At 42.6% G+C, this 26,127-nt stretch overlaps 1 protein-coding gene across 1 annotated transcript in view; it reads right to left on the bottom strand.

The window, feature by feature from the left end:
* ENOSF1 (enolase superfamily member 1) overlaps window positions 1-26,127 on the bottom strand; it is an 852,891-nt gene that overhangs the window by 467,187 nt on the left and 359,577 nt on the right. The window contains exon 8 of the mRNA XM_044065235.1: window positions 8,546-8,628. Coding sequence (XP_043921170.1) covers window positions 8,546-8,628 — 83 coding nt within the window. The remainder of the gene's footprint in view (window positions 1-8,545; window positions 8,629-26,127) is intronic.

The following is a 26,127-nucleotide window of genomic DNA, read 5'->3' as shown; positions in this document are numbered from 1 at the left end:
CTGGAAGGGGTAGAAGGGCAAAGTAGCTTCTGCATTTGGTGTTCATTGGAGACGCAAACAGATCGCAGCAAGGCTGGCCCCACTTGCGGAAGATCCTTTCCGCTACTATCTGGTTGAGGGACCACTCGTGAGGTAACAGGATGGCTCTGCTCAACCTGTCCGCTATGACGTTGGATAACCCCGGGATGTGCGTTGCTATCAGAAAGCGACCCGTGGATTCTGCCCATTGCCAAATTCTCATGGCCTCTCTGCACAACTGGTAAGATTTGGTTCCTCCTTGTTTGTTTATGTACCAGACTACGGACATGTTGTCCATCTGAACTGCAATGGTCCCTAGAGGTAGAAGGGGGGAGAAGTGTAGCAACGCTAGAAACACTGCCCTCATCTCTAGAACATTGATGTGCAGGTTGTACTCTAAACTGGTCCATTCGCCTTGGACTGTCTGTCCCTGAAAAATGCCCCCCCACCCTATCAGGGAAGCGTCTGTGGTCACTGTGGCTGTTGGTGTGGGTAACACAAAAGGTCAGCCGCTGATAAAATTGTGATTCTGTAACCACCAAGACAGGTGTGCTTTGCAGGTGTTCGTAATGTGAATCTCGTGTGTCAGTGGTAACTGTTGGAACGACCACTGTGCGAACAGCAGCCATTGGAGAACTCTTATGTGTAGCCTCCCCATGGGAACTGCAATGAAGGAAGCTGACATGAGTCCCAAGACTTTCAGGACTAGTTTGGCTGGGGACTTTTTGGACAATAGTAGGAGAGATACGTGTTCTTGTAGGGAAGCTATTCTTGCGGAGGGGAGTTTTAGTAGCAAGGAACGGGTATCTAGATCTGCCTCTATAAATGAAATATGCTGCGAGGACTGTAACGCAGATTTTTCGAAATTTATCGACATCCCTAGCTGAATACAAAGGCTGAGTGTGTAGTCCCTGGCCTGTATCAGTTGACGCTCGGTGGTGGCAGAAAGGAGCCAGTCGTCCAGATACGGAAACACCCGGAATCCTAGGCGTCTCAAGTGAGACGCTACCACTGCCATGCATTTGGTGAAAACCCTGGGGGCTGAGGTTAGACCAAAGGGTAGGGCCCGAAACTGAAAGTGGCTGGCTCCCAGCCGGAAGCGCAGGTGATCTCTAGACGCTCTGGCCATTTTGATGTGGTAGCAGGCGTCCCTGAGATCTATTGAGCACATCCAGTCGTCCTTCTGTAAGAACGGAAGGATCGATTGAAGCGTGACCATCCGGAACTTTTCTTTCTTGACATACGTATTGAGATTGCTTAGGTCCAGAATTGGCCTCCAGTCCCCTGTCTTTTTTCGAACTAAAAAGAATCTTGAGTAAGTTCCGGATCCTCTTTGGTCCGCCGGGACTGGTTGGATGACTCTTTTTTTCTAGCAGCTTTGAGATTTCTATAGCTGCAGGTTCTCGCAGATGGGGTGGTACATCTGGGAATCTTTTTTGTGGTAACGGGGTGAATACAAAAGGAATTTTGTAACCTCTGGTAATAATGCTTTTTACCCATTTGTCTGAAGTAAAGTTTTGCCAGGCCTGAGGGTATAAAGCTAAGCGTCCCCCGACTGCCTCCAGAGCAGGACAGTCGGGCCTCCTCTCAGGAGTGCTGGAAAGGCTTCCCAGGGATGGTATCCTTGTCGCCTTGGTTCTGCGGACCCCCTCTGCTGCCAGGGCGGCGTCTTCCACTTCTGCCCCCCCCCCTGCCTCTGGAGGGGGCATCACCCTGTGTGCCTGGGAAAGAACCCTGGGGTTTACAAAACCACATCTTTCCACCTCGTTGCCCTTTGGGGTACGTTCTGGATGGGGTGGAAAAACAGACTCCGACAGCAGACAGAGTCATTCCCTCCTGCTCACACCAGGTCAGGGTCTCCTTTACTTTGGGGCCAAAAAGAGTGGTGCCATCAAAGGGGGCGTTAGTAAAGGAAGACTTGAAGGCTTCCGCAAAGGAGCACAGGCGCATCCAGGATTGTCTACGAAGAGCAATCGCTGAAGCTGCAGCCCTATTCGACCCTTCGGCCGCATACGAGATGAGCCTCATGGACGAGTTCACAATAGATGTAAGGGTATTGAGCTGTACTGTAACCTTATCCGAGACAGCAGCATCTGTACTACCCTGGAGGGTATCTCCCAACTCTTTGACTAGATCTCTCTGTAATCTTGTGAAGTGTGTCAAGTAGTTCAGCGATCGCATGGAAAAAGTCGCTGAGCTGAAAATGTGTTTCCCATATCTGTCCATGGTCCTAGAGTCTCTGTTAGGAGGATGAACAGATGAGGAAGATTCAGACATCTCCTTTTTCGTGGCAGCTGCCACCACCATAGCGTCCACTGGAACTCCCTTAGTGAGGGTATGACTTATCCTGAGGGGCAGTTATATGTTTGTTAGGCTTCCTGGGAACTGGCTCCACTGTGTCAGGTGTCTCCCACGCCCTTCGAGCAATTAATTCCATCAACTTGCCGAAGGGCGGAGTGACCCAGGAGGAAGAAGGGCAAGCACCAAATGCCTTCAGCAGAACCGACTCATCCTCAGAAGGGGGTAGGGCCTGCCAATCACCTCTCTATTTCAGGATCTCCAGGATGTCAGAAAAGGAGACATCCTCCGTAGGTGATTTTAGGGACCCCTCTGACTTATCCAAGTCAGTATCCGATGTTAAGGATTCTTGTGGAGAATCTAAGTGCCTCCTCTTGCACAATCTTTTCCTCGGAACATCATTGGGGGGGGGCATCCGATGAAGCCTCCGAGGAAGAAGGGGCTCCTCTGGGAGTGGCTGAGGCACTGGTGCTCGGACCTTTATGGGAGGGAGAAGTTGCTTCTGCTGAAGTGGTTGTCTGAGAAGACAATACCTTCCTCATAAGGTCGAAGGCCCCTGGACCCCGAGCCGAGGAATCCCCCGGTTCCGAAGAACGCGGAGGTATCTCTGACGCGGAAGCCATGGGCATCGACCCCGAGGACGGAGCCGAAGTGATCCGTGCCGAGGCGCCGAGGGGGAGAGTCGGCACCGAAACATCGGTTTGACTCTCGGTCCCAGAACCAAGGATAGATCGTCGGCTCCACGAGTCCGGTAATGGTTCCGACGGAGTCGAGGTCAACAGTGCCGACCGAGAAAGGGACAGTTCCGGCACCAAGGGCTCCACTATCATCAGATCAACGTCTCCCAGCTCCGAAGGCTGAGTAGGCCTCGGAGGAGGATCAGATGGAGATAAAGAAAGGCCTTCGAGTCTCAACACCAATTGAGAGGAGACTGCAATGAGTTTGGACAGGGCCGTGTTCTCCATTAACTTCTGCACCACACAATCTACGTCGGTGTCGGAGAGGGGCCTGGAAGACCGAGTCGAAGGAATCGAGGACGGTGCTGACCTTAACAGAGCAGGAGGTGGACACTCCATCACCTGTTCCAAGACTCGAGGCTCGGTGACAGACAGAAGTTCGACACTCGGCCCCGAAGTCTGTGGAACCGGTGAACGAACCTTAAACGAAGAACTCAGAGCCGATGACATGGGCTCCGATGTCTTCGACTCCTTCGAGGATCTAGAAGCCTGGTCTGACTTGTCAACAGCCTCCTGGAAGGCAGGCTTCAAAAGACCTCTGTCCATAAGCTTCCTGCGCCTATCTGTCATGACCCTTCCACTAAAGGAATGACAAATAGAACAGTCTTCCTGTAGATGGAGAGGGCCAAGACAGTAGACACAGGAGCTATGGTTGTCGGTGACTGACATCTTCTGCCTACACTGACACCTCTTAAATCCTGACTTAGCTTTCTCAGACATTCTGTAAGAAAGTACTGTACACTATCACAAAACACTGTCAAATCAGGTTAGTAAGTCACTAGCAATAAAACTGCAAGTATCAAAATCCAAGTTTAGTAGTAGTGGGGTAGGCCTAAGGTAAGCCTAAACTATATATATATATATATATATATATATATATATATATATATATATATATATATATATATATAAACTATATATAATAGAAAAAGGATGACCAGACCACACACACACACACTAAATATAAGAGTCAAGAATCCTAAAAATTTTCAAGAAAATTTTCTAAGAAAAAAGTTATCTTATCTTCCCAGTTGGTCAGAGCTGTTCAGAAACGATGCGATCGGTTGCAGTGGCAAACTAGATCTGAGGTAAAGGCAGAGGGAATTGTGGGAGATAGGTTGGTCTCGAGCTTCTTCTGGATGCAAAGCTTTGCTAAGCGGCCATCCTCGGCTCCGACACCCATGTGTAAGAACAAACGGCGAGATTGAACACTCACATGTCCTTGATTGGCTTAATAAGGAAATGTTATGGGTTCTTGAGCCAGGTCATGTACTTAGATAAGATTATCCCAAAGAAGCCAATAATACTCTATGATTGGATGAGTATTAGTAGAGGAGGGTGATGAGTTCCTTGGATCTAGAGATATACTCTTATGAATAGTCTGGCTGTATAAAACGTTTTCCTAACAACAGCTGTAATGTGAAGGTGAAAGAATAGTTCACTGTCAGTGAAAGTGCAAAAGTCCCTAATGGCTGAGTCTTTTTTTGGGGGGGGGGGGCTACTTATGTGATAGGAACATGGGCACATGAATTTTCTAGAGGACACAGTGCTACTTTTCTTGGCATTTAATTTGAGGCTGTGGTATAATCACCACTTATTAATGTGAGTGAACTTTTCCTGTAGAATCCAGTGGTCAGTTGGGGTGTTCAGTTTGCAATTATAAGCAAATTTTGTCAGCCCAAGCCCTTGGTGTTGGTCTTGCAATCAGTGAAGTAGATACCAAAGAGGAGTGGTACCAGTACAGATCCCTGGGATACACTGCTGGTACTCGTCAGTGAGCCAGTTTGCTATCCAATGGGTGACATAGGGGTTTACATACAGGTTGATTAGCTTGTCAGTTTTGCGAGAATGTGGAATGACATCTAAGGATTTGGCCAAGTCCAGGTATGCAGTGTGAACTGACTGACTATGCCTAATACCACAGTGACTTGTTTAAAAAAGACCAGCAGGCTTAGGAGGCAGGATCTGCCATTAATAAACCCAAACTGGTTTGGGTCCTGGGTTTGAAGACTGTCTATGTCTTTGTTAATGAGTTCCATGAGGATACTCTTTACTGCCTTAAGGCTGGTGAGACTTATGGGACTATAGTTTCCCTGATCCAATAGTAGGCATACATCTCAACCTCTTCACATTACCCAGAGCACCCTGATTTTAAGACGCAATGCAGGGGTTGCATTTATCATCTCATAAAAGTCAGAAGTGTTTTTCTGGTAAAGCTAAGAATGTTGTCTTGTCAGCATTCTGTACTGCAATAATTTGTATGGTTCATGGTTAGACCTATAAAACCGTAAGTTAAGCTGCAAAATGGGCAGTATTTTTGCTGATTTGCAATAATGGAAGGCTAGCATTACTGACTCTCTACTGGGTGGAAACTGTTTTGTCAGAATCGTTAATACCATACTTCTCATCTGTCCCTGATTTTGCAGAATGTCCCTGACTTTGCCTCATTATTCTTGCCCTGTTCCTTATAAAATTTTTGATTTTCTGGTAAGTCACTGAGGATTATGGTTAGTTGATAATACTGGACATTAAGAGTTTCATACTACTTATTCTTCAGAAAATACATTTTTTTAAACAACAAACATCTTTATTAAATTATCACGTATGACATAGGCAATCATACATTTACATAAATGAAAGCAAACCATTTTGACACAATTGTAGTTGCAAGCATTATACATCATGTATAATCTATCCAGTCATTGTTAGTCAAACATTACATAGGTCATTCAAATCCTGCCTTCGTTTAAACCTCATTCCTCCTCTGCATATCTTGTTCCCACAATTCCCATTTTTTCCTATGTAATTTGCTCCTACCCTTTTCTAAAGATCCCACTTCCAATTGTTTTATCTCTGCTACTATATTTATTACTTCTAGTGCAGTTGGTTTACATTTTGATTTCCATTTTCTAGCAATTGCTTTTTTGACAGCCACCATAATTTGACACAGCAAGGCCTTAGCTCAGAAAAATTGTTTCCCTAGTTATACCAGTTTGCTAATATCTCTGACAGAGTAGTCTATAGGGAATCTCTAAAGTCTGCCAACTCAATACGTATGTTCCCAATTACCTCTTTCTTCCCCATCAGGTGTGATGGGGAAGAAAGGATCATAGCTTACTAGGCTATCAACTTAGAGGTCATTTCAAGCCTAGCTGTTTTATCCCAATGTAACACCATAGATACTCTAGTCAATGCCCAATATTGTATTTATTAATGACTGCCCATGTCCAGGAGGGTTGTGCCCAGTATCCCTGGTAAGAATTTATGGTGCCCCAACCACTCGTCCATGTGGGAACATATTTTTTGGGAGTATAATGAGTTGGTAGATTTTAAAGATTCCCCTGCAGTCTGCTCTGTTGGAGATGCTGGGTGAGCAAACTGGTGTAACGGAGGAAATTATTATTTTTGAGCTATGAAAAAGAATCAGATTGCCTAGATACAGTAAGGCTATGCTGAGTTTAATTATGATGTCTTCCAAAAAAGCAGTTACTAGAAAATGGAAATCAAATTCTAAACAAACTTTACTAGAGGTAGTGAATATAGTAACAGAGATAAAACAACTGGAAATGGGATCTTTAGACAAGGGAAGGAGCAAATTACATAGAAAAAAATGGGAAGTGTGGGATCAATACATGCAGAGGAGGAACAAGGTTTAAAAGAAGGCAGGAATTGAATGAGCTGTGTAATGGTTGACCGACAATGACTGGATATATTATAAATAATGTATAATGTTTGCAGCTACAGTTGTATCGGCATGGTTTGTAATGTATAATGTTTGAGAATGAGACTGTGTCAGTATAGTTTATTTTCATTTATACAAATATAAGATTCTTAAATTGTCATCTATGATACAGGCAAAGATGGTAACTACATAACAAGTTAATAAAAATGTTTCTTGTTTAAAAAAAGGAATAAAGCTGTCACTCAATGTGCAGCCATCTTGGAAGTCCTCATCAAAACCCTGTTTTTTTTTCACTCTACTGAATCTGTGTAGGACATCCACTGTCTCTCTCTCTCTCTCTCTCAAGAAAATTACTGCTGAAAACCAGCTCACTGTTTAACTGCAGTGGCTTGCTCACTACTGTCAATGATTTCTTACAGCCCAAGGAAGACTGCTCAGAATCAATCTCTGCATGGAAGCTTCCCATCCCAACTCAAGCATGGTCTCTTCTTCAATAGCAATCTGTCACAAATGTGTATCACTTAATCCACCAGGGTAGACCTTATAAAGAATAATCCTCTCATCTGCTGCTGTTACATGATTGGTATTCTTCTCAGCAATTACCGTCTCCTGTCATGGACCTCCTCCTTTTCCAGCAGCCTCTGTTCATGGAAAAGACTAGGAGAATTTCCCCACTGCCTGGCCAAATTTCCTCTAGTCAGTATGGATACCACCTCAGGTTGTTGTTTTTCTTTCGGTTTTTCCCGGTTAGGGGTCGCCACAGTGGAACTCCGGTCCACTAATGATTGGCAGTAGTTTTTTATGGTGCCGAGGTGCCAGCTCGACGTACAACCTTCAACGAAAGCACGCCCATTCACGCATGTCTTTCGAACGCTACTCGACCATGGGGAGGACATGCAGACTCCACACACAAGGCGCTCCAGCCAAAAATCGAATGGGAGAACCTCTTTCTGTGAGGCGACAATGCTACCGCTGCACCACCGTGGCTTCCCCCTGAAAATAGAGGCATAGGCCTATTGGAACTAACCTGGTCAGAAAATATACATAAATCAAATAATGTAAACATAAACCACAGACTATTGTTCAAATACAGTTACCACAAAACCCAAAAGTTGCAAGTAAAATCCTTAAATTTTATTGTGCATTGGTAGACGACGTTTCAGAATTCATACTCTTCAGAAAATCCATGCTAATGCAAAACCTGTTATTCTATCAATTTTCTAAGTTTGTAAGAGCAATATTTAAAAAGTATCCCTATTTTGGGGCTTTTGCCCCCCATTTATTGATGGCTTTGTCCAGATTTCTTGCTCTAAGAGGTTGAGAGGTATGCAGGCAGTGGGTTTGGTTGTGGAACAGGAACACAGCAGCTGGGGGAGCAGATTATGGGGAGCAAAATGGGTGTGTTGTCCTGGGCAACAAACTAATGTGTAGCAGCTCTGTTACCAGCATGTTCCACGCAATAAATTTATATCCTCATGCATGACTGGAATAAACTCAAGAGGACAGTATTATATTCATGCACCATATTACAATATACAACTTTTGAAAAAGCAGTCTTCATTCTTATAGTCAAAAAGACTACAGTCAGACATTTTCAGTAAATAGAAAGTGCATCTCTTTCATTCCAATCTTGTTTTCCCATTGCATAGGCAAAACAGAAAAATAAATGAAGGACAAGACTTATAATAACATCAACTTATATTGTCAAATAAAGTCAGTACAGACTAAAAATGCAAATTTGAAGCAGACCAAAATAGTCTTTTTAAATGCTGAAGTTTACTAGAAAAGAGCAGAATTAAAATGTTTAGACCTGTCGTAATCGTTCATCTGAGTAACCAAGCCAAGCACATGATGTGGTATAGGCAGGATATCCATGTTTCAGCATGTACTTCTCTGAAAATAAAATGGTGCAGCTTTAGTATGAGTGAACCCATAGCTATAAAGAAATCTAGATATATACTTTAAGCATACTTTGAAAGTATGATTCTTACTTGCCAACTCTCTTAGTCAACAATAAAAACTGAAAATGCAAGTGCAAAGGGTTTTCTTTGAAGTTGGAAGCATGGTATGTCTCCATTAAATCAGACAGCATACTTGTTTAAAAAAAACAGCACTGCAACAAATTAAATCCAACACAGAATTTTTTACAGAGGAAGCTGTGCCCTTTTCTGCATCGCTCATGTGGCAGCCAAGCCTCTCAATTATTTTAAAACACAAATTCTGAGAACACACTGCTCTGTATTTGGAGTATTTGAATTTCCATTTTAACTAAATATTCCCTTTATCTCTGATAAGCCGTGGTGGTGCAGCGGTAGCATTGTCGCCTCACAGCAAGAGGTTCTTCCGTTCGATTCTCGGCTGGAGCGCCTTCTGTGTGGAGTCTGCATGTCCTTCCCGTGGTTGAGTGGCATTCCGAAAGACATGCGTGAATGGGCGTGCCTTCGTTGAAGGTTGGGCATCGGTCTGGCACCTCGGCACCATAAAAATCTACTGCCAATCATTAGCGGACCGGAGTTCCGCTGTGGCGACCCCTAACCAGGAAAAGCCGAAAGAAGAAGATTCCCTTTATCTCTGAGGCAGAATATTACAGGGGGCATGATGTTACAGCTCACATCATCAGATGTGCAGGAAGGTCATCTACTGTAAAACTACATTTTATAATTCTATGTTGGATTGAATTTGCTGTAGATTTGTTTTTTAAACAAATATGCTATTTGACTTGACTCAAGATTTGAAATCCTGTGTTTGTATTTGGTTGATGATGACTCAATGTCTTTTAAAAAGTTTCACAACTGGACCACTTGTACCAAGAAACTCTTTACTTCAATATCACAGAGGTGGGATGGAATGCTTTCTGATAAGAGGACAATACATGTATGCCGTTGCACATTCATTTAGTTTTATTTTGTATCTGCCAGGTTAAGTTCACCTGAAAAAATACCAGCTTTTTCACTGGGGACCCATTAGTTCTTTTTCAGTTATGTGACTTGCTCAGAATTACACAATCAATGTACACAGTTAAGTGCAAATTATCTCAATTAAATAAAAACTGCAGCAGATAAGATATAAATTCCTCTTTTTTAATACTTCATTTAGGAGATGCACATAAAAATATTATTCGGTAACAGATTAAGGCTGGCCTTTGCCTTTCAATTGAACTAGGACACAAATCTGAGCTGCTCAAAAAAATAATACTAAGGCAAAACATCTTCAGGTCTATCATTCTGTTGCCTCTATGCATAAATGAAAGAACATGTTTTTTTTAATATGAGAAGGAACTTTCTACATCCTTATTCTCAAGTTCATCTGAAACAGATAAAAATCACAGTGGTTGTTTAGGTATATCTTTAATTTTCAGCATAAAATAAAGTGAAACACATGCTATTTCAATTCAGTTCTGGTTACAGTTAGGGTCGCATTAAGCATTATGAGTAATGTCAAGGTTAGCATCAGGATTTATAGTGTGCCTGTGGTTAGAAAAATATTAACCATTTACATTAAAGTTAGGGTGTAGCCTTGGGTGAGCCTTATAATTAGTGGTACTGGTACAACTCTGCACAGTTTTTGAGAGCCTCAAACAAAGTTATGGCGGAGAAATGGACTACATATGTGTACAATATACTGGTATTATAGTAATGAAAAACCTGTCTCAAACTGGCAGATTCAGTAGTGTTAAAAGACACCTGCAAGTAATTTCCAAAGCTAAGCTTCAGATACGTGCACTGCTGCATTCTGAACATCTACCCCATCAAGACCTATGGGAAAATATGAAGAAATGTTCATTCTGTTAAACAAGGCACATGAGGGAATTTGAGCTCAAATCTTAACTACAGATCCATAGAAGTAACTGCTTACACATCTGCACACATTATGATGCAATATATCCAGAACAGCAAAATTACTTTTATTCTACAATGTGAACCAAAGGCAAAGTTCTCATCCTTATTGCCTTACCAGAGGGATATTGAGTCAAAAAAGTCAACAAATATCGTCACTTATATACGTTCAGTTTCTGAACATTTCACACAACTACTTCCAATGTTATGTACAATCTGACATGCTTGCACCTTACTGTGAAAATGTTCTAACGTGGAACATTACATTTTTAAACATTTCTTGATGTTTCAAGTCTGCATGCGACACCAATTGATGCAGTTTCATCAATTTCATTTCTATTGTTTACATTACAGTACATAGACAAACCCACAGTATGGGGGAGGGATTTCCCAACAACAAGCCGCACCAGTCTCCACAGGCTAGACATTACAGATGTGCCAACAGTCTACTTTTATTTTATTAAAATAAAGGTTTGAAATTGTAGAGCTCATTGACAAGGACAGCCCCTGTGACAACTGTCATTAGAAATCTTGATGAGTGGATGGGAAATAGAAAATTCACCCCGGGATCACTCCAGTGGCTCTACTTCACAGAGGCACTGGGAACTAAGGTCAGGTGGCATGATGCCAGGGTAATCCTATGGGCTAGGCTTGTAAAGGCTCCGGGGCCATTAGCCTAGTACACACCTATGAACCTATAAAAGGAGATACTACCAGCCCAGCTATCTGGAATTTTATAAATAATTATATGTCATTTGTGACTATCAACATGATTTATATAGAAGTGTGACAAAGAGAGATTTATTTTATTTTCAGTTTGATTACCGGGGAAGTCCACTGGGCCTAAAAGTGCCCGTTTTCAGTGGAGGCCCAGGGAGAAAAGCTCTGTAAGCAATACAAATACATTAAAGGTTACAAAATGTTAAAGAAAAATACAAGAATAAAATTCATACAATCAGAAATGCAAATGCATAAGATGTAAATCAAACAATGCAGCTAATAGGTAATAGAGAGGTAATCTGACAGCACAGCTGTCTGGAATTTTGTAAATAATTATGTAATTTGTGAATATCAACATGATTCACATGCTTGTGTTACAAATGTATTAGAACTGTATGTTATGTGTACATCAAACTGCTTATACAGAAGTGTGTGTTGAAATGTTATTTTACAAAGTATTGAGCGTAAAGATGTATCCACAATGTACCCTACTGGATTAGACAAGCATGGAACAGATTACCTAATTACATTAAAGCAAGTACTAGTTTAGCTGTTTTGGCATACTGGCAATATTGGCAAGCTAGAAGGGCATTAATGCCCGTGTTTGAAATATTTGTATGTATGTATGTATGTAGAACAGAAATTTACCGGCACTGGTTAAAATATATATTTTAATAATAGAAAATGGAACACTAGAGGTTAACTTCAGAAAATAGCTGAAATTAAATTCCTTTATAGGCCATAAAAGGATGTTATCTTTCAGTTTCAGTGCAGTAACAGACACAGTGTCTAGAACTAAAGGTTTACTGTATTGTCTTGGAAGTGTTTTTATTGTTTTATGACTTTCAGGATCTGCCTTAGAGCTACGAAAAGCCCATCTTTATGTATTTTCACAGGTGGATAACTAAATGCTACCAGCTGCATCAATGGCTATTTTTCACCTGGGATAGAGTCAGACGGTAAGAAGTGATATCATCCTGCAAGCTATTCCAGCAGTAATGTTTGAGATATTAATTTAAGAAATCTCTGAGAGACTGAGTATTCTGCATTCGTCTTTGACCTGACAACATCAGCTGGAAGATCCACTCACCACATCTGGCTTGCTTGCTCTGTAGGTAAGTTAACTAGGATATAGTAATTCTTTAGATATAGTCAGGAATATAGCAAAGCTTAATTTAGATGTTTTTGTTTACTTATTTGAGGCTGGCCTGCAATGTTGTTTTAAATATTTCCTGTGATTTTGAACTCTGATGTTACTGTGATTATATACAGAGTATTTTCTTGTTCTTTTATTATTTATTATAAAATATATTTCAACCTTTCATTGTAGCTGATATTTGCGAGACATACTTAAGTTCTGAGAGTACTTGCATATTTATTTGGTGACACACTGGGCCACTCCTAATAACCTTGCTCTTGGTCAAACTACCATTTGTATTGATAGTAACATCACACAGTAAGATTGGGCACCCTTTGTTAAGGGCCTTAAAGTGTCTGATAAAGAGTTGGCTGGTAGCAGTAACCTCTACCTTATAATCTGGGCATAAGAGGGCATAACTAGTAAACCTTTGTCAGCCCTTCCCGTGTGTGTGTGTGTGTGTGTGTGTGTGTGTGTGTGTAAATCAAACCTCAAAGTGTGTGTGTGTCAGCTACTTGGGCAGGAACACGAAGCACTGATTGGACAGAGAGGGTTCTTTAGGTCTTGGCTTGGCCATTCCGCTGAGATCTCAATCCTATAGCTGTGCCAGTGGGGAGTTTTATTGGGGTTCTGGAGAAACAGGGAGAAAAAAACCCGGACTGACTGTGGTCTCTGTGTGCGCTTAAGGGAAACTGAACTTGATGCAGAGAGCTGCATCTGGAAATACTGTGTGTGTACCTGTCATCCTCCCACTGTACGTCCCCCACTGGTGCTAGTGGTGAGGACTGAGGCTCCTTGATTACTGGGCCAGTGGTGGTGTGTCACATATATTGGTTGGCAATGGTGGGATATCCACATATTAGGATTCAGTGGTTTGGATATTGAATTCCTGTAGCCTGTATACACTGGTCACTAAAGAAAGTGTGTGTACTCTCAATAAGCCATGCAGTTAACATTCAGAGTTTCATATCATAATAGCTTTATTTATTTTTTGTTAGCTTAGTTAGTCATGGAGAGCAGGCAAGGATGTCAGCAGAGGAGTTTGGCAAGCTGACAAGGAGCCATTTGGCTGAGATGTACCAAGCCAAAGGATTTCTGCATGCCAACCTGACTAAAGCAGAAATTATTGCAGCCTTAGTCACAGCTGCGTCACAAACCAGCAGCCAGGAAGACATCCAGACTGGCAATGGGGACCTACAATTCTCAGAAAATGGACAGGTGAACCTTCCCACAGAGGACTTAAAAATCCATCTGGAGTTAAAGAAACCTGAACTGGAGGCCAATTGTTTGGAACTGGAATCAGCAGAGAGACTGCAGCAGAAGAAACAAATTGAATTAGAAGCAGCAGAGAGACTGAGATGTCTGGAAACTGAAGAAAATGAGAGGAAGAGGCAACATGAAAAGGAAATGCTGACTGTTCGCCAGGGTTATGGAGGTAATGGGGAAGGGAGTAACCAAACCCCAGAAGTAATAAAGGTCAGTAAATTTCTTCCACAATTTACAGAGGGTGATCATTTTGATAGTTTTATTCATGTCTGAAAGGGTAGGTAAACAATATAATGTTGACCAAGGGCTCTGGGTTCGTTTAAAGCTGTAACTGCTGTTTCTAAATTGTCTGAGACTTGATGCTTAAATTATAATACAGTTAAAAATTGTTTATTAGGAGTGTTTTAACTAAACACCTGAAGCTTACAGGAAAATATTTCATGAGACAGATGCAAGGCAGATGAAAGTGTGTGTGAATATACTGCTGAGGTAAGCACTTATTTTCATAGATGGCTGGCAAACCTTTTAGTGAGAGAACAAGCCCTTAGCACTTTGCCTGATGACATGTGAATCTGGTTAGCAGACAGGTAATGTAAAACAGCAGATGAGTTGGGGAAGAAAGGAGACCTATACCTAGCAAGCAGGGCATCACTATACAGGAAAGGGATACCCAGTGCTGCTCATGGGTCTAAGGGAACCCATGGTGGGCAGCATAGACCACCCCAACAGAGTCCACCAGTTGCAAGGGAAGCCACTAATCCAGGTATACAGCCAGGACCAAGGCTTAAATGTTTTAAATTCAACCAGTAGGGCCATGTAGCATATAGATGTCCACAGAGGCAAGGTGGCGAAAAAAGGAGGGAGAGCCAGTAAGTGGGAACGACAGAATGCCAGCAGGAAGTTGTCTGGAGACAACAAGGGTACCATACTACCACAAGAGGTTATATCCTCTTAGTAGATGGGAAACAGGCCACTGTTGAGAGAGACACAGCTTCTAACCTAATCATTGTGAAGACTGCAATGGTTAAACAGAAGTGCTTGGAAAGTCTACTCCAGTCAGAGGTTTAGGAGGGGACCCAATTCCAAATGCCTTTGGCTAGGGTTTATCTTGACTGGAAGGGTGGGAAAAGGAAGCAAGCAAGTAGGTGTGTTTGAGGATATCCCTGCAGATGTCCTGATAGGGAATGATTTTAGTAATACAGTACCTTGTGTGCAAGCAGTTACATGCAGTCAGGCTTGGAGACAAGCATGTGGGTCTGGCAGCTTGGGGGGGGAGGGCCCAGACAGACTGCACACTTGCAGTCAGGACTTTTGAGGTGGTTACTTCAGGGCCAGAGCTACCCTGTAGCATTGAGACTGAAGTTGAGCCACAGCTGTTTGTGGGTACTGATGTTCCCTTGGACAGAGTGACTGCAAGGTCAGAGGTGAGTAGTAGTACCCAGGCTAACAGTAAGGCACCACTGTCAGAGAATACCAGACTTCCTGTGGAAGGGGAGCTAGGAAGGGTTACCAAGAGAGAGTTGAGACACATTCATCTCTCAGACCCTACATTAGAAGGCCTGAGGGAGGTAGCCAGTGAGGCACCTGATTGTCAAGGAAAAGGGGAATCTGTATACTGGGACAAAAGGTTACTGTACAGAGAGTGGACCCCTGAGGGAGAGCTAGAGGGTGAGAGAATACACCAGTTGGTAGTGCTCAGTGCTGACCATTTGGCACTTCTAGCCATAACCCATGACATTCCCTTTGCAGGTCATATGGACATAAAGCATACCAAGAGACACATTATGCAGAACTTTTATTGGCCTAGGATTTCCAGAGATTTAACAGGGTACTGCAGGACCTGTGAGCAGTGCCAAAAGGTAGGTAAGGCAGGAGACAAGTTCAAGGCTCCTTTGGTGCATTTGCCTGTGACTGAGGAGCCATTTCAGAAGGTAGCTATGGATACTGTCGGGCCTCTGAGTACCCGAAGTTCCACAAAGGAAAACATATATCCTAGTGGTAGCAGATTATGCTACCAGATACACTGAGGCAGTGACTCTGTCCTCCATTGAGGCAGAAAAGGTGGCAAATGCTTTGTTAGAGATTTTCAGCAGGGTAGGTTTCCCAAAAGAAATACTGACTGACAGAGGTGCCAATTTCAGGTCAGACCTGCTGACTTGTCTATTAAAACACTGTGGCGTGAAGCACCTAAAGACCACCCCCTACCATCCGCAGACTAATGGTCTGGTTGAGAGGTTAAACTCTACATTAAAGACCATGTTACAGGCATTTGCAAACCAGTTAAAGAGGGAGTGGGACAAATATTTGCCCCATCTATTGTTTGCTTACAGGGAGGTGCCCCAGGAATCCATAGTTTTTTCACGCTTTCAGTTACTTATGAGCATAGGGTGAGGGGACCAACAGATTTGATTTGTGATGAGTGAGAGGGTGAGTGTGAATCCCACAGGGAGTCTGTTGTGGCATATCTCCTAAACATCAGGACAAAGCTCAGGGAACTCATGGGCTTGGCCCAGGAGAACCTAGCAGAAGCCCACTAGCAGAAAAAGGTCTGGTATGACAGGAATGCTCGAACTAGAGAGTATGCTGTAGGGCAGCAGGTTATGGTTCTCATTCCTGTCAGACACAATAAGCTGCAGACAACCTGGGAGGGGCCCTTCAAAGTGGTAAGGAAGGTCAGTGATGTTAACTACATGGTAGAACTACTAGGCAGGAGACAGAGGCACAAAATGCACCATGTTAACATGATGAAACCTTACCATGACAGGGAGGCCCTTGTGCTAAGTATTTGCTGTACAAGGCAGTAGAAGTCTGAGAGGGATCCATGGCTACAGGGAGCGAGCCAGCAAAATCCCAAATTACTATGGTGGAGCCTAAGGGTTGCAGGCATTTGATAGGATAGTGCAGCATTGTACTGGGGTTAGCAATGCCAAGGCAGCTGGAATCTCAAGACAGGGAATGGAGGTAATGTATTCCCAGATAGGCTCAACCCTCTCAAGCAACGTTTCTCAAGATTCACTTGAAAAACTAGCTTGAGTCTTTGGGGGGGGGGTCATGAAAGAAGATACTGCCAGACCAGCTCTCTGGAATTTTGTAAATAATTATATGCCATTTATGAATATCAACATGATTTATATAGAAGTGTGACAAAGAGATGATGCAACCACAGCTGTCTGGAATTCTGCAAACTATTACATGTCATTTGTGAATATCAACATGATTCATGTGCTTGTATTATAAATGTATTAAAACTGCATGTTATGGGTATATTAAACTGCTGGTACAGAAGTGTGCGTTAAACAGGTATTTTACAAAGAACTAAACTTAAAGATGTATCCACAGTGTACCCTACTGGATTACAAAATACTGCGGTGGTGGTGCTGCTGTAGCATTGTCACCTCACAGTAAGACGTTGTCATGTTCGATTCTCAGCTAGAGCGTCTTCTGTGTGGAGACATGCGTGAATGGGCATACCTTCGTTGAAGGTTGTGCATCAGACCTGACAACTCGGCACGTAAAAACTACTGCCAATCATTAGTGGACCGGAGTTCCGCTGTGGCGACCCCTACCGGGAAAAAGCTGAAAGACACAACAACAACAACAACCCTACTGGATTAGAACATAAATGTACCTGCACTATTGTAATTGTTTAGATATATATATTTTAACAATGGAAAATTAAACACCAGAGGTCAACTTCAGAAACATAGCTGAAATTAAATTACTTTATAGCCACGTAATAAATGGATGTTATCTTTCAGTTTCAGTGCAGTAAAGACACAATGCCTAGAACTAGACTTCACTGCATTGTCTTGGAAGTGTTTTTATAGTTTTATGACTTCTAAAAAAATCCCTTGTTTATGTATTTTCACAGGACGATGATAAATGCTACCAGCTGCATCAATGGTTGTTTTTCACCTAGGATAGAGTCAGATGACAAGAAGTTATGTCATCCTGCAAGCTATCCCAGCAGTAACGTTTGAGATATTAATATAAAAACTCTCTGAGAGAGACTGAGTATTCTGTATTTGTCTTTGACCTGACAACATCAGCTGGAAGACCCACTCACCATATCTGCCTTGCTTGCTCTGTAAGTAAGTTAACTAGGATGTAGTAATTCTCTACATATAGTCAGGAATATACCAAAGTCTAATTTAGATGTTTTTCTTTATTTACTTGAGGCTGTCCTGCAGTGTTGCTTTAAATATTACCTGTGATTTTGAACTCTGATGTTACTGTAATTATATACAGAGTATTTTCTTTTTGTTTTATTATTTATTATTAAATATATTTACACCGTTCATTGTGGCTGATATTTGTGAGGCATATTTAAGTTCTGAGAGTACTTGCATATTTATTTGGTGACATTGTGGGCCACTCCTAATAGCCTTGATCTTGGTCAAACTACCATTTGTATTGATAGTAACATTACACAGTAAGATTGTACACCCTTTGTTAAGGGCTTTAAAGTAGCTGATAAAGAGTTGGCTGGTTGCTGTAATCACTACCTTGTAGTCTGGGCAGAAGGAGGTATTGCTAGTAAACCTGTGCCAGCTGTTCCCAAATGTGTGTGTGTGTGTGTGTGTGTGTGTGTGTGTGTGTGTGTGTGTGTGTGTGTGTGTGTGTGTGTGTCAGCTACTTTTGCAGGGACACAAAGCACTGGTTAGACAGAGAGAGTGCTGGAGGTCTTGGCTTGGCCACTCAGTTGAGATCTCAACCCTATAGCTGTGCCAGTGGGGAGTCTTTTTGGGGATCTGGAGAAAGAGGAAGAAACCAGCCCAGGGCTGATTGTGCTCTCTGTGTGCTCTTAAGAGAAACTGCACTTGATGCAGAGAGCTGCATCTGGAAATACTGTGTGTGTACCTGTCACCCCCAATGTACGTCCCCCACTGGTGCTAGTGGTGAGGATTAAGCCTCCTTGATTACTGGGCCAGTGGTGGGGCATCAGAACAACCATTGTGCCTACTTTTATTCTTTAGTTCAGGAAGTGGGGGCATTTCTTTCCAAAAAAAAATATTGATTGTTTTGGTCAGTAACACATCTTTTGAATACCTTATGTTTTATGCAGTTTTCTAAAGGGACATGGAGGTAGTTGGATATTGACAAAAAATATTCAAGCCTGCAGATCTTAATGTTGATGGAGTACAGCACAACACATTTCCTGACATAAATTCATGATGGAAGTGTTTTATATGTAACAGTTACAAAGCTGCACAATTCTGTAACTATCCTATTCCCTCCAGTCTCACACATGCACTGCCCCATCTGACTGCACCAAACAAAAACTTTCATTTACATAAGAAAAGAGATGCAATAAATGCAGTTTATTTCTCATAACACGGACCAACTGCTCAAGTTTTATATGAGAGTTGCACTTTAGTTGTGTTCATTTGTTAAGCTCATAAGGCTGAGTAGGTACAAGTGTCAACACAACAGTGTGGAGGAAGGATGTCTAAAGCTCTGACTTGTTAATGAGTTATATCCTCTGCCAAGGGTACAAGGTTTGAATCGTTTCACCTTCCTTTGCCTACTATACAACCTTAATCAAGTCACTTAGCCAAAGAGTGTTCTGAGGCAACTCAGAATTAGGGTTTGGCTCCTTCCTGCTGGACTGTATCCCTAGTAACTACCTATGAACTTATGCGCCTAGCTATTCATCTTACTGGTGACTTATATTTAATTAGTGGCCAAGATGCCAGAGGACCAGATAGGGAGGAACTGTTCCTGGGAGAAGGACAAAGCTATTGTGTAATCCGACTTTTAACAGGGATTTAATTTGCAATTCTACATTAAGGCCATTTTTTTAATAGTGTCACTCTTTACACATAACACATTAAAACATGTCCTAACCTAGGTAACAACAGGCAAACTATCACATCGGATGGACTACAGATGCTTGAACTGTGCTCTGGCAAAAGAAAAAAAAAGGTTTGTCAAAACAGTTAATGCACTTTAAAAGAAATAGAAATGAAACAAAAAAGCAGATACATATGTGCTGTACTATATCTAATAAAGACCAATACATCATTGTGCATTCTGCAGCTACCATTCCAAAGTATTATACAGATGCAAAGAAATGGTGCAATAAGCAGTTTTTAAATTCCACTGAGAATTAACAGGGCTGAATAAGACCAAGGTTAAAAAGATGCAGCAGAAGTGACCCACCTACTGATAAAGTCTCAGTCCTTCTTCCTGTTCCATTAGGTAGTGTTGAGACATTATTAACATTATGAATTCTACAAAAATTGATTATAATTTTTATTGGAAAAATTTCCCACTCTTTAACAAGGGTTACAATGAGTACAGAGCAATAAAACCTGAAGATACTGATAATATAAGCAATGCATATTTCAGTCACTTTGAATCTCTAACTCAGTGCATGAACAGTAGTCATCAAATAAAGAAACAGAAGATTTTATGGTTCAATTCAACAAACAACAAAAAAGCAAAAAAAAAAAAAAACCGTAAGGTCAGCCATGTGTTACAGTGGAATATCCTTAAAATTAACAAGGAAAGAAAGACAGATGAGTGTTTCTTAATCACAGAATGTAATGGGATACAGTGCAATGACAGAAACAAAATGAATTCTGGGAAGGATTATCACAGAGCAGACTCTAGAAATGTGGATTTTATTCTCTCATCTTAAAAAAAGATGGCAACATTTTATCTGGAATATCATATTAACTTCTGGAAACAGTAGTGAGGGCAGGAACACTAGACTAGCTGATAATGAGTAACAGAGGATAACTTAATTTGGGAAGCAGAGAGAGATAGGCAGCCTGAGGAAAGGAAAAGGCTCAGAGAAGCAGGGACGCACTGCAAAATCAAAAGGCAGTTTGGTGGTACAGTACAGAAGCAGGATCAGGGAGGACACGATATGGGTGGCAGCTCAAAGATGGGGGGAATGTTAAGACCAACAACAATCATTACTACTTCATTAAGGAGGATGGTCTGCATCACACTGTTTTTTGACAGGATGGAGAAAGTACAGTTGTATACCTACCATAAATGTAGATGTTCGAGTGTATTCACTGTTGCAGTCATTACTCTTGGGTTACCTTGCTGGCAGGCTACCCTCAGTCGGCCAGAATTCCAAACTCTAGGTCCGGCGTCGGTTGCTGTCGCCTCTTCCCTGACGTCAGTGCGCCAGGGGTATAAAAGATGCAGCCAACGCCATTTTCTTCAGTTTTTCTTGCCCCAGATGTCAGGTGCCCCCAAAATGGTAGGCTGAAAAATATGCCAATAAAAATGCATGCACAAAAATAACATTTCCTTCATCTACAAGCAAATACACCAAATAGGTTGTATAGGATAGAGAAGTGCAGATAAGTCCCAGCAAAGAAAAGGGGGAATGGTGGGTGGGTAACCTGGACTGCAACAGTGAATACACTCGAACATCTACATTTATGGTAGGTACACAACTGTACTATGTTCATCGTGTTTCACTGTTGCAGTCATTATTCTTGGGTTGAATCCCAAAGCTGTGGATGGGTGGCTGGGCTAAATGGGATTAGGAGAGGCTATAAGGCCCTGCAAAACTGCAATGGCAAAACCTGCTCTGGACTTAGAGTAAAGAGGTAAGTGGTAGTGCTTTGTGAAGGTGTGCACTGAACTCCAAGTTGCAGCCTCTAAGATATCTTTGGTTGGTACTCCTCTGAGGAAGGCTGCTGAAGTGGCTGCTGCTCTGGTGGAATGAGGCCTAATGCCCTTAGGCACTGATTTGCCATGTTGACAATAGAAGAAACAGATGCAATGGCCTATCCATTTAGAAATAGTCTGTTTTGAGATAGCCTTTTCTTGTGATCCTGCAGCATATCACACTAAAAGTTGCTCAGTCTTTCTGAAAGCTTTAGTTCTGTTCAAGTAGAAGAGTAACTGCCTGTGTATGTCCAAAGAATGCAGAATTTTCTCACTCTTGTTCTGTGGATTTGGATAAAAGGTAGGCAAGGGAATGGTTTGGTTGAGGGCCACACTGGACACCACCTTAGGCATAAATGTAGGGTTTGTCCTCAGAGAAACTCTGTCTGGATAAAAAATGATGAAAGGTTCCACAGCCATGAGTGCTTGTAACTCCGAGACTCGCCTTGTAGAGGTTATTGTGAGGAGCAGAGCTGTTTTCCAGGATAAAAATTTTATATCTGTTGTTGATGCTGGTTCGAAAGGAGGCAGTGTGAGTTTTTCCAAAACATAATTGAGGTCCCAGGCTGGAATTGGTGCTCTCCTTGGAGGCCTAATGTTTTTGGCCCCTCTGAGGTACTGCCTTATTAAAGGATGTGAAAAGATGTGTGGTTCTGTATTGTAATGGGCTAAAATGGCAGAAGCATGAATCTTAATAGATGAGAAACAAAAGGCCTTTGTTTAGCATCTCAGTTAGGTATTGTAAAATCTGAGGGATATTTGGTATACACGTGTCAATGCCTTGTTCCTGGTTCCAAGCACAGAATCTCTTCCATTTTTCTGCATAAGATTTTCTGGTACTGGGCCTCCTGGCCGCCAAGATAACATCCATAACAGCTTTTGAAAGAGGAGTGTTCTGAATGGCTACATTATCTGCCATGCTGCCAGATTTAAGGTCCTGAGTTGGCTGTGCAGGATCTGATTGTTTTGTTGGGTCAGTAAGTGAGAAGTTTGAGGCAATATCCATGCTGGACCGTGAGACAAGCTCTTTAGGATTGGGTACCAGTGCTGGCGTGGCCCGTCTGCTGCAATCAGTATCATTTTTGGCTTCTCTTGTCTGACCTTTAGGAGTACCCTGGGAAGGAGCGGCAGTGGGGGAAAAGCATATACTGTTAGATTTTTCCAGCTGAAGGATAGGGCGTCCACTTTCCATGCTTGCTTGTGATAAATCCTTGTGCAAAATCTCTGCAATTGGCAGTTGTGAGGGGAGGCAAACAGATCTATGTCTGGGCATCCCCATTTTCTTATTATCATGCTAAAGACTTGTGTATCCAGTTTCCATTTGTGGGGATTCATGAGGTTTCTACTTAATTCGTCTGCCAGAGTATTTCTTTTTCCTGGCAGGAATTGTGCTTGCAGGTGAACATGAAAAGCCAATGCTGTGTCCCATAAGGTCATTGCTTGTCTGCAGAGGGGGTAGGAATGTGTACCTTCCTGCTTGTTTATGTACCACATGACTGTAGTGTTGTCTGTTTTTATCAGTAACTGTCCTGGATGAAGCAGGTCCTTGAAAGCTGTCAGGGCATTTTGAACAGCTAGCATCTCTTTTTGATTGATGTGAAGATGCATCTGGTTTGCAGGCCATGCGCCCTGAATACATTTTCCTGCCATATGGGCCCCCCCCCAGGCATAATCTGATGCATCCGTTGTCAGTGTCTGTCTGGCTGTGGGTAAACTGAATGGCAGACCCTTGTTGTGGTGACAGGCTTCTGCCCACCATCAAAACTCCTGTTGCAGGCAGGGAATGAGTGCAATTACTGTCTCCAGGCTGTGGCAATGCTGAGTCCAAACACTTTTTAGATACCATTGTAGTTTCCTCATATGCAGTCTGGCATATAGAATTAGTAGAATGCAGGATGCCATGAAACCCAAGGCCTGTAGGATTTTCCTTGAAGATAGGTGGGTTTTTGTTGCCAATTTCTTGAAGTAAGTAGTCAGTTGCTTTTGTTTGTCTGGCGTGAGATAAGCCATCTGGGCAGTTGTATTTAAGCTTACACCCAGGAATATTATCTCTTGAGAGGGCACTAGTTTTGATTTCTTTTCGTTTACTGTGTACCCTAAGCCAATTAGTAATCTTTTTACAAATGCCAGATGCTTTAGAAGAATGTCTTCATTCTCTGCTTGAATTAGTCAGTCGTCCAAGTAGGGATATATTTGAATTCCTTTTTGTCTGCAAAACACAATTACTGGTGCCAGGCATTTTGTGAAGACCCTGGGCACAGTAGATAAGCCAAAGGGCAGTGCAGAGAATTGGTAATGCATTGAGCCAGCTATGAATCTGAGGTATCTTCTGCAAGACTGTCTGATTGGGACATGCAGGTATGCCTCTTTTAGGTCCAAAGTTACGAGCCAAGCCTACTTGCCCAGCATGGGCAGTAGCTGCTGTAGAGTCAACATTTTGAATTTTGGAACTTCCAGAAACGTATTTAATATAGACAGGTCCAGTATTGGTCTCCATGTTTTGTCCTTTCTGGGTACTTGGAAAAGTCTGGAGTAAAATCTTTGCCCCTGCTCTTGTTGTGGTACTCGCTGAATGGCCCTCATGTCTATGAAGGCAGTAATTTGTTTTTGTGCCTCTGCCCATTGATTGTGTGGCAGGTCTGGCATACCTTTTGACCTTGGTAGAGTGTGAAAATGGAACCTGTAGCCTTGTGACACTATGTTCAGGACCCATTTGTCTTGGGTAACCTTTTGCCAATTTGATGAAAAATGTGCTAGTTTTCCCAAAGGGGGGCTGCCAAAAGAAAAGTGCTTGGATCTGGTAGAGGAAAGTCATTGGGACTGTTTCCTGTAAGGTTGTGATTTGTCTTCTCTGCTTTTGGAGGTAGGAGCACCCCATTGTTTAGGCCTGTATGAGCCTTGGGGCTGAGATCTGCCTCTGGGACGCCTGTATCTGCCTCTTTGTGGTCTGTCTGACACTGGAAAGGACCAATTTTAGAAGGCCAGTTCCTGCTAAACCTAGGTGGCTGTACCTGTAGGAAGTCCTTGACTGTCTGCATGGATTTTGCTTTATCCTCCATTTTTTTCAACACCTCTTCTGCTTCAGTACCAAACAAAGTATCATGCTGTAATGGTGCATCTAATAATTTTGCTTTAACATGATCAGGCAGATTCTGCTCCTTTAACCAAGCATGCCTTCTAATAACAGAACCTGTAACAGCGGCCCTGCAAGAGGCCTCCAGTGAATCATAACCACATTGCAAATTATGCTTTCCCACTTGTTCAGCTGCATGCAATAAATCCTGCAATTCCTTGTTCTTTGAACATTCAGTATTTGTCAACAATTTCTGTTTAAGCAGTGACATTAAATATTGCTGATATTTAAGCATATGAAATTGAGAATTTAAAGCCCTTACAGCCAGGGTAGCAGAAGTGTAGACTTTTTTCCCCCATCTGTCTAGAGCCCTAGAATCCCTATCAGAGGGGACAGGGTTTTTTGCAGTGGAAGCTTTAACCCCTTTGGGACCCTGAGATATAGTTTATGTGTCAGCAACGGGGTTTTTATATAGGAATTTATGAGAATCCGGGACCCTGTAGAATCTGTCTGACTTAGCAGGTGCAGGGGGTAAAGAGTCAGGGGACAGGCCGGACTCTGAAAATACATCATCTACAATGTCTAGAACAGGTGGAATAGCAAGGGGTCTGTGCTGAGGAAGTAGCAGAACGTCTCTGAGCCTTTTCTTAGATTCAGAGTAATCTTGGCTCTCCCAGTGGAAATGCTTCCTCATGGTATGCAGGGTTTCCCCAAAAGAATAATCCTTAGGAGGAGAGGCTGAAGGAATGGATTCTTCAGCATCAGAATCCTCATAGGGAAGCATGGAGTAATCCTGTTCAGAAGAGGAATCAGAGGAAATAGAAACCTGATCAGAAGAATCATACTCTGTCTCTTGCCTAGGCCTCTTATCAGGAGGGGGATGGGAGCCCCTGATCAAAGTAATTAGGTCTTCGGCCATTTTAAGCATCTGTTTTTTAGGCATGGAAGTCTGAGTAGGAGAAAGCTGTACTTGTTTCTTTGTCTTTAGAGCTGCTTTAGTCTTTGTCTTTGAAGCTGAAGATGGCTTAATTTATAGTTGTGTAGGTCTGAAGACACCCTCTGAAGCTGATGCCTGCTCAGCGGCTCCGGACCCATCTGAGGGAATGATTTCCGAGTGTCCAGTACCATGAGTATCCAGATGCCCAGTCGGCTCCACGTGGGAGTCGGAAGCGGCCTGTGGCTCTGAGGTAGCGGGCACCAGGGGCTGCAAAAGCACCTCACTGAGAACTGGCGAACCGGCGACTGGCCTAGCAGAGGCTTCGTTGTCGGTTTTGGACCTCGGATGCCTATCCTTTTCTTTGTCCTTGCGTTTTTTTGTAAACTCCGGTTGTCGGCTGGTCCGACAGCATTATATAATTAAATCTTTGGCCAAAGTAATGAAAAGCAAAATCGAAAAGACGCTTGATAGTGCGTTGGTTAAATCTAGCACAAAACCGACAGCAACGTTATGATCAGGGCCTAGGCAAGGAATACAGTAAGAGTGAAAATCCTTATGAGGTATTTGCTTCCCACAGGAAATACAATTGTTAACTTTTTCTGACATCGGTCTGGAGCAAGAAAAAAGTTTCCCCAACGGGGTACTTAGCTTTAATGAAGACTTCGGTTCTGAAATTTGGATTTGAAAATCTCAGGAGTCGACCGACCGGCACTTGCGAACTGCTTTTGCTTCGGGCACCGCATGGCAAGAAAGACTGAAGAAAATGGCGTTGGCTGCATCTTTTATA

The sequence above is a fragment of the Protopterus annectens genome, chromosome 3.part0, assembly GCF_019279795.1.
Source record: "Protopterus annectens isolate FY-2018-M chromosome 3.part0, PAN1.0, whole genome shotgun sequence".
Lineage (NCBI taxonomy): Eukaryota > Metazoa > Chordata > Ceratodontiformes > Protopteridae > Protopterus > Protopterus annectens.
The sequence above is the reverse complement of the archived record's forward strand: the minus strand, read 5'-3'. Positions and strand labels throughout refer to the sequence as shown.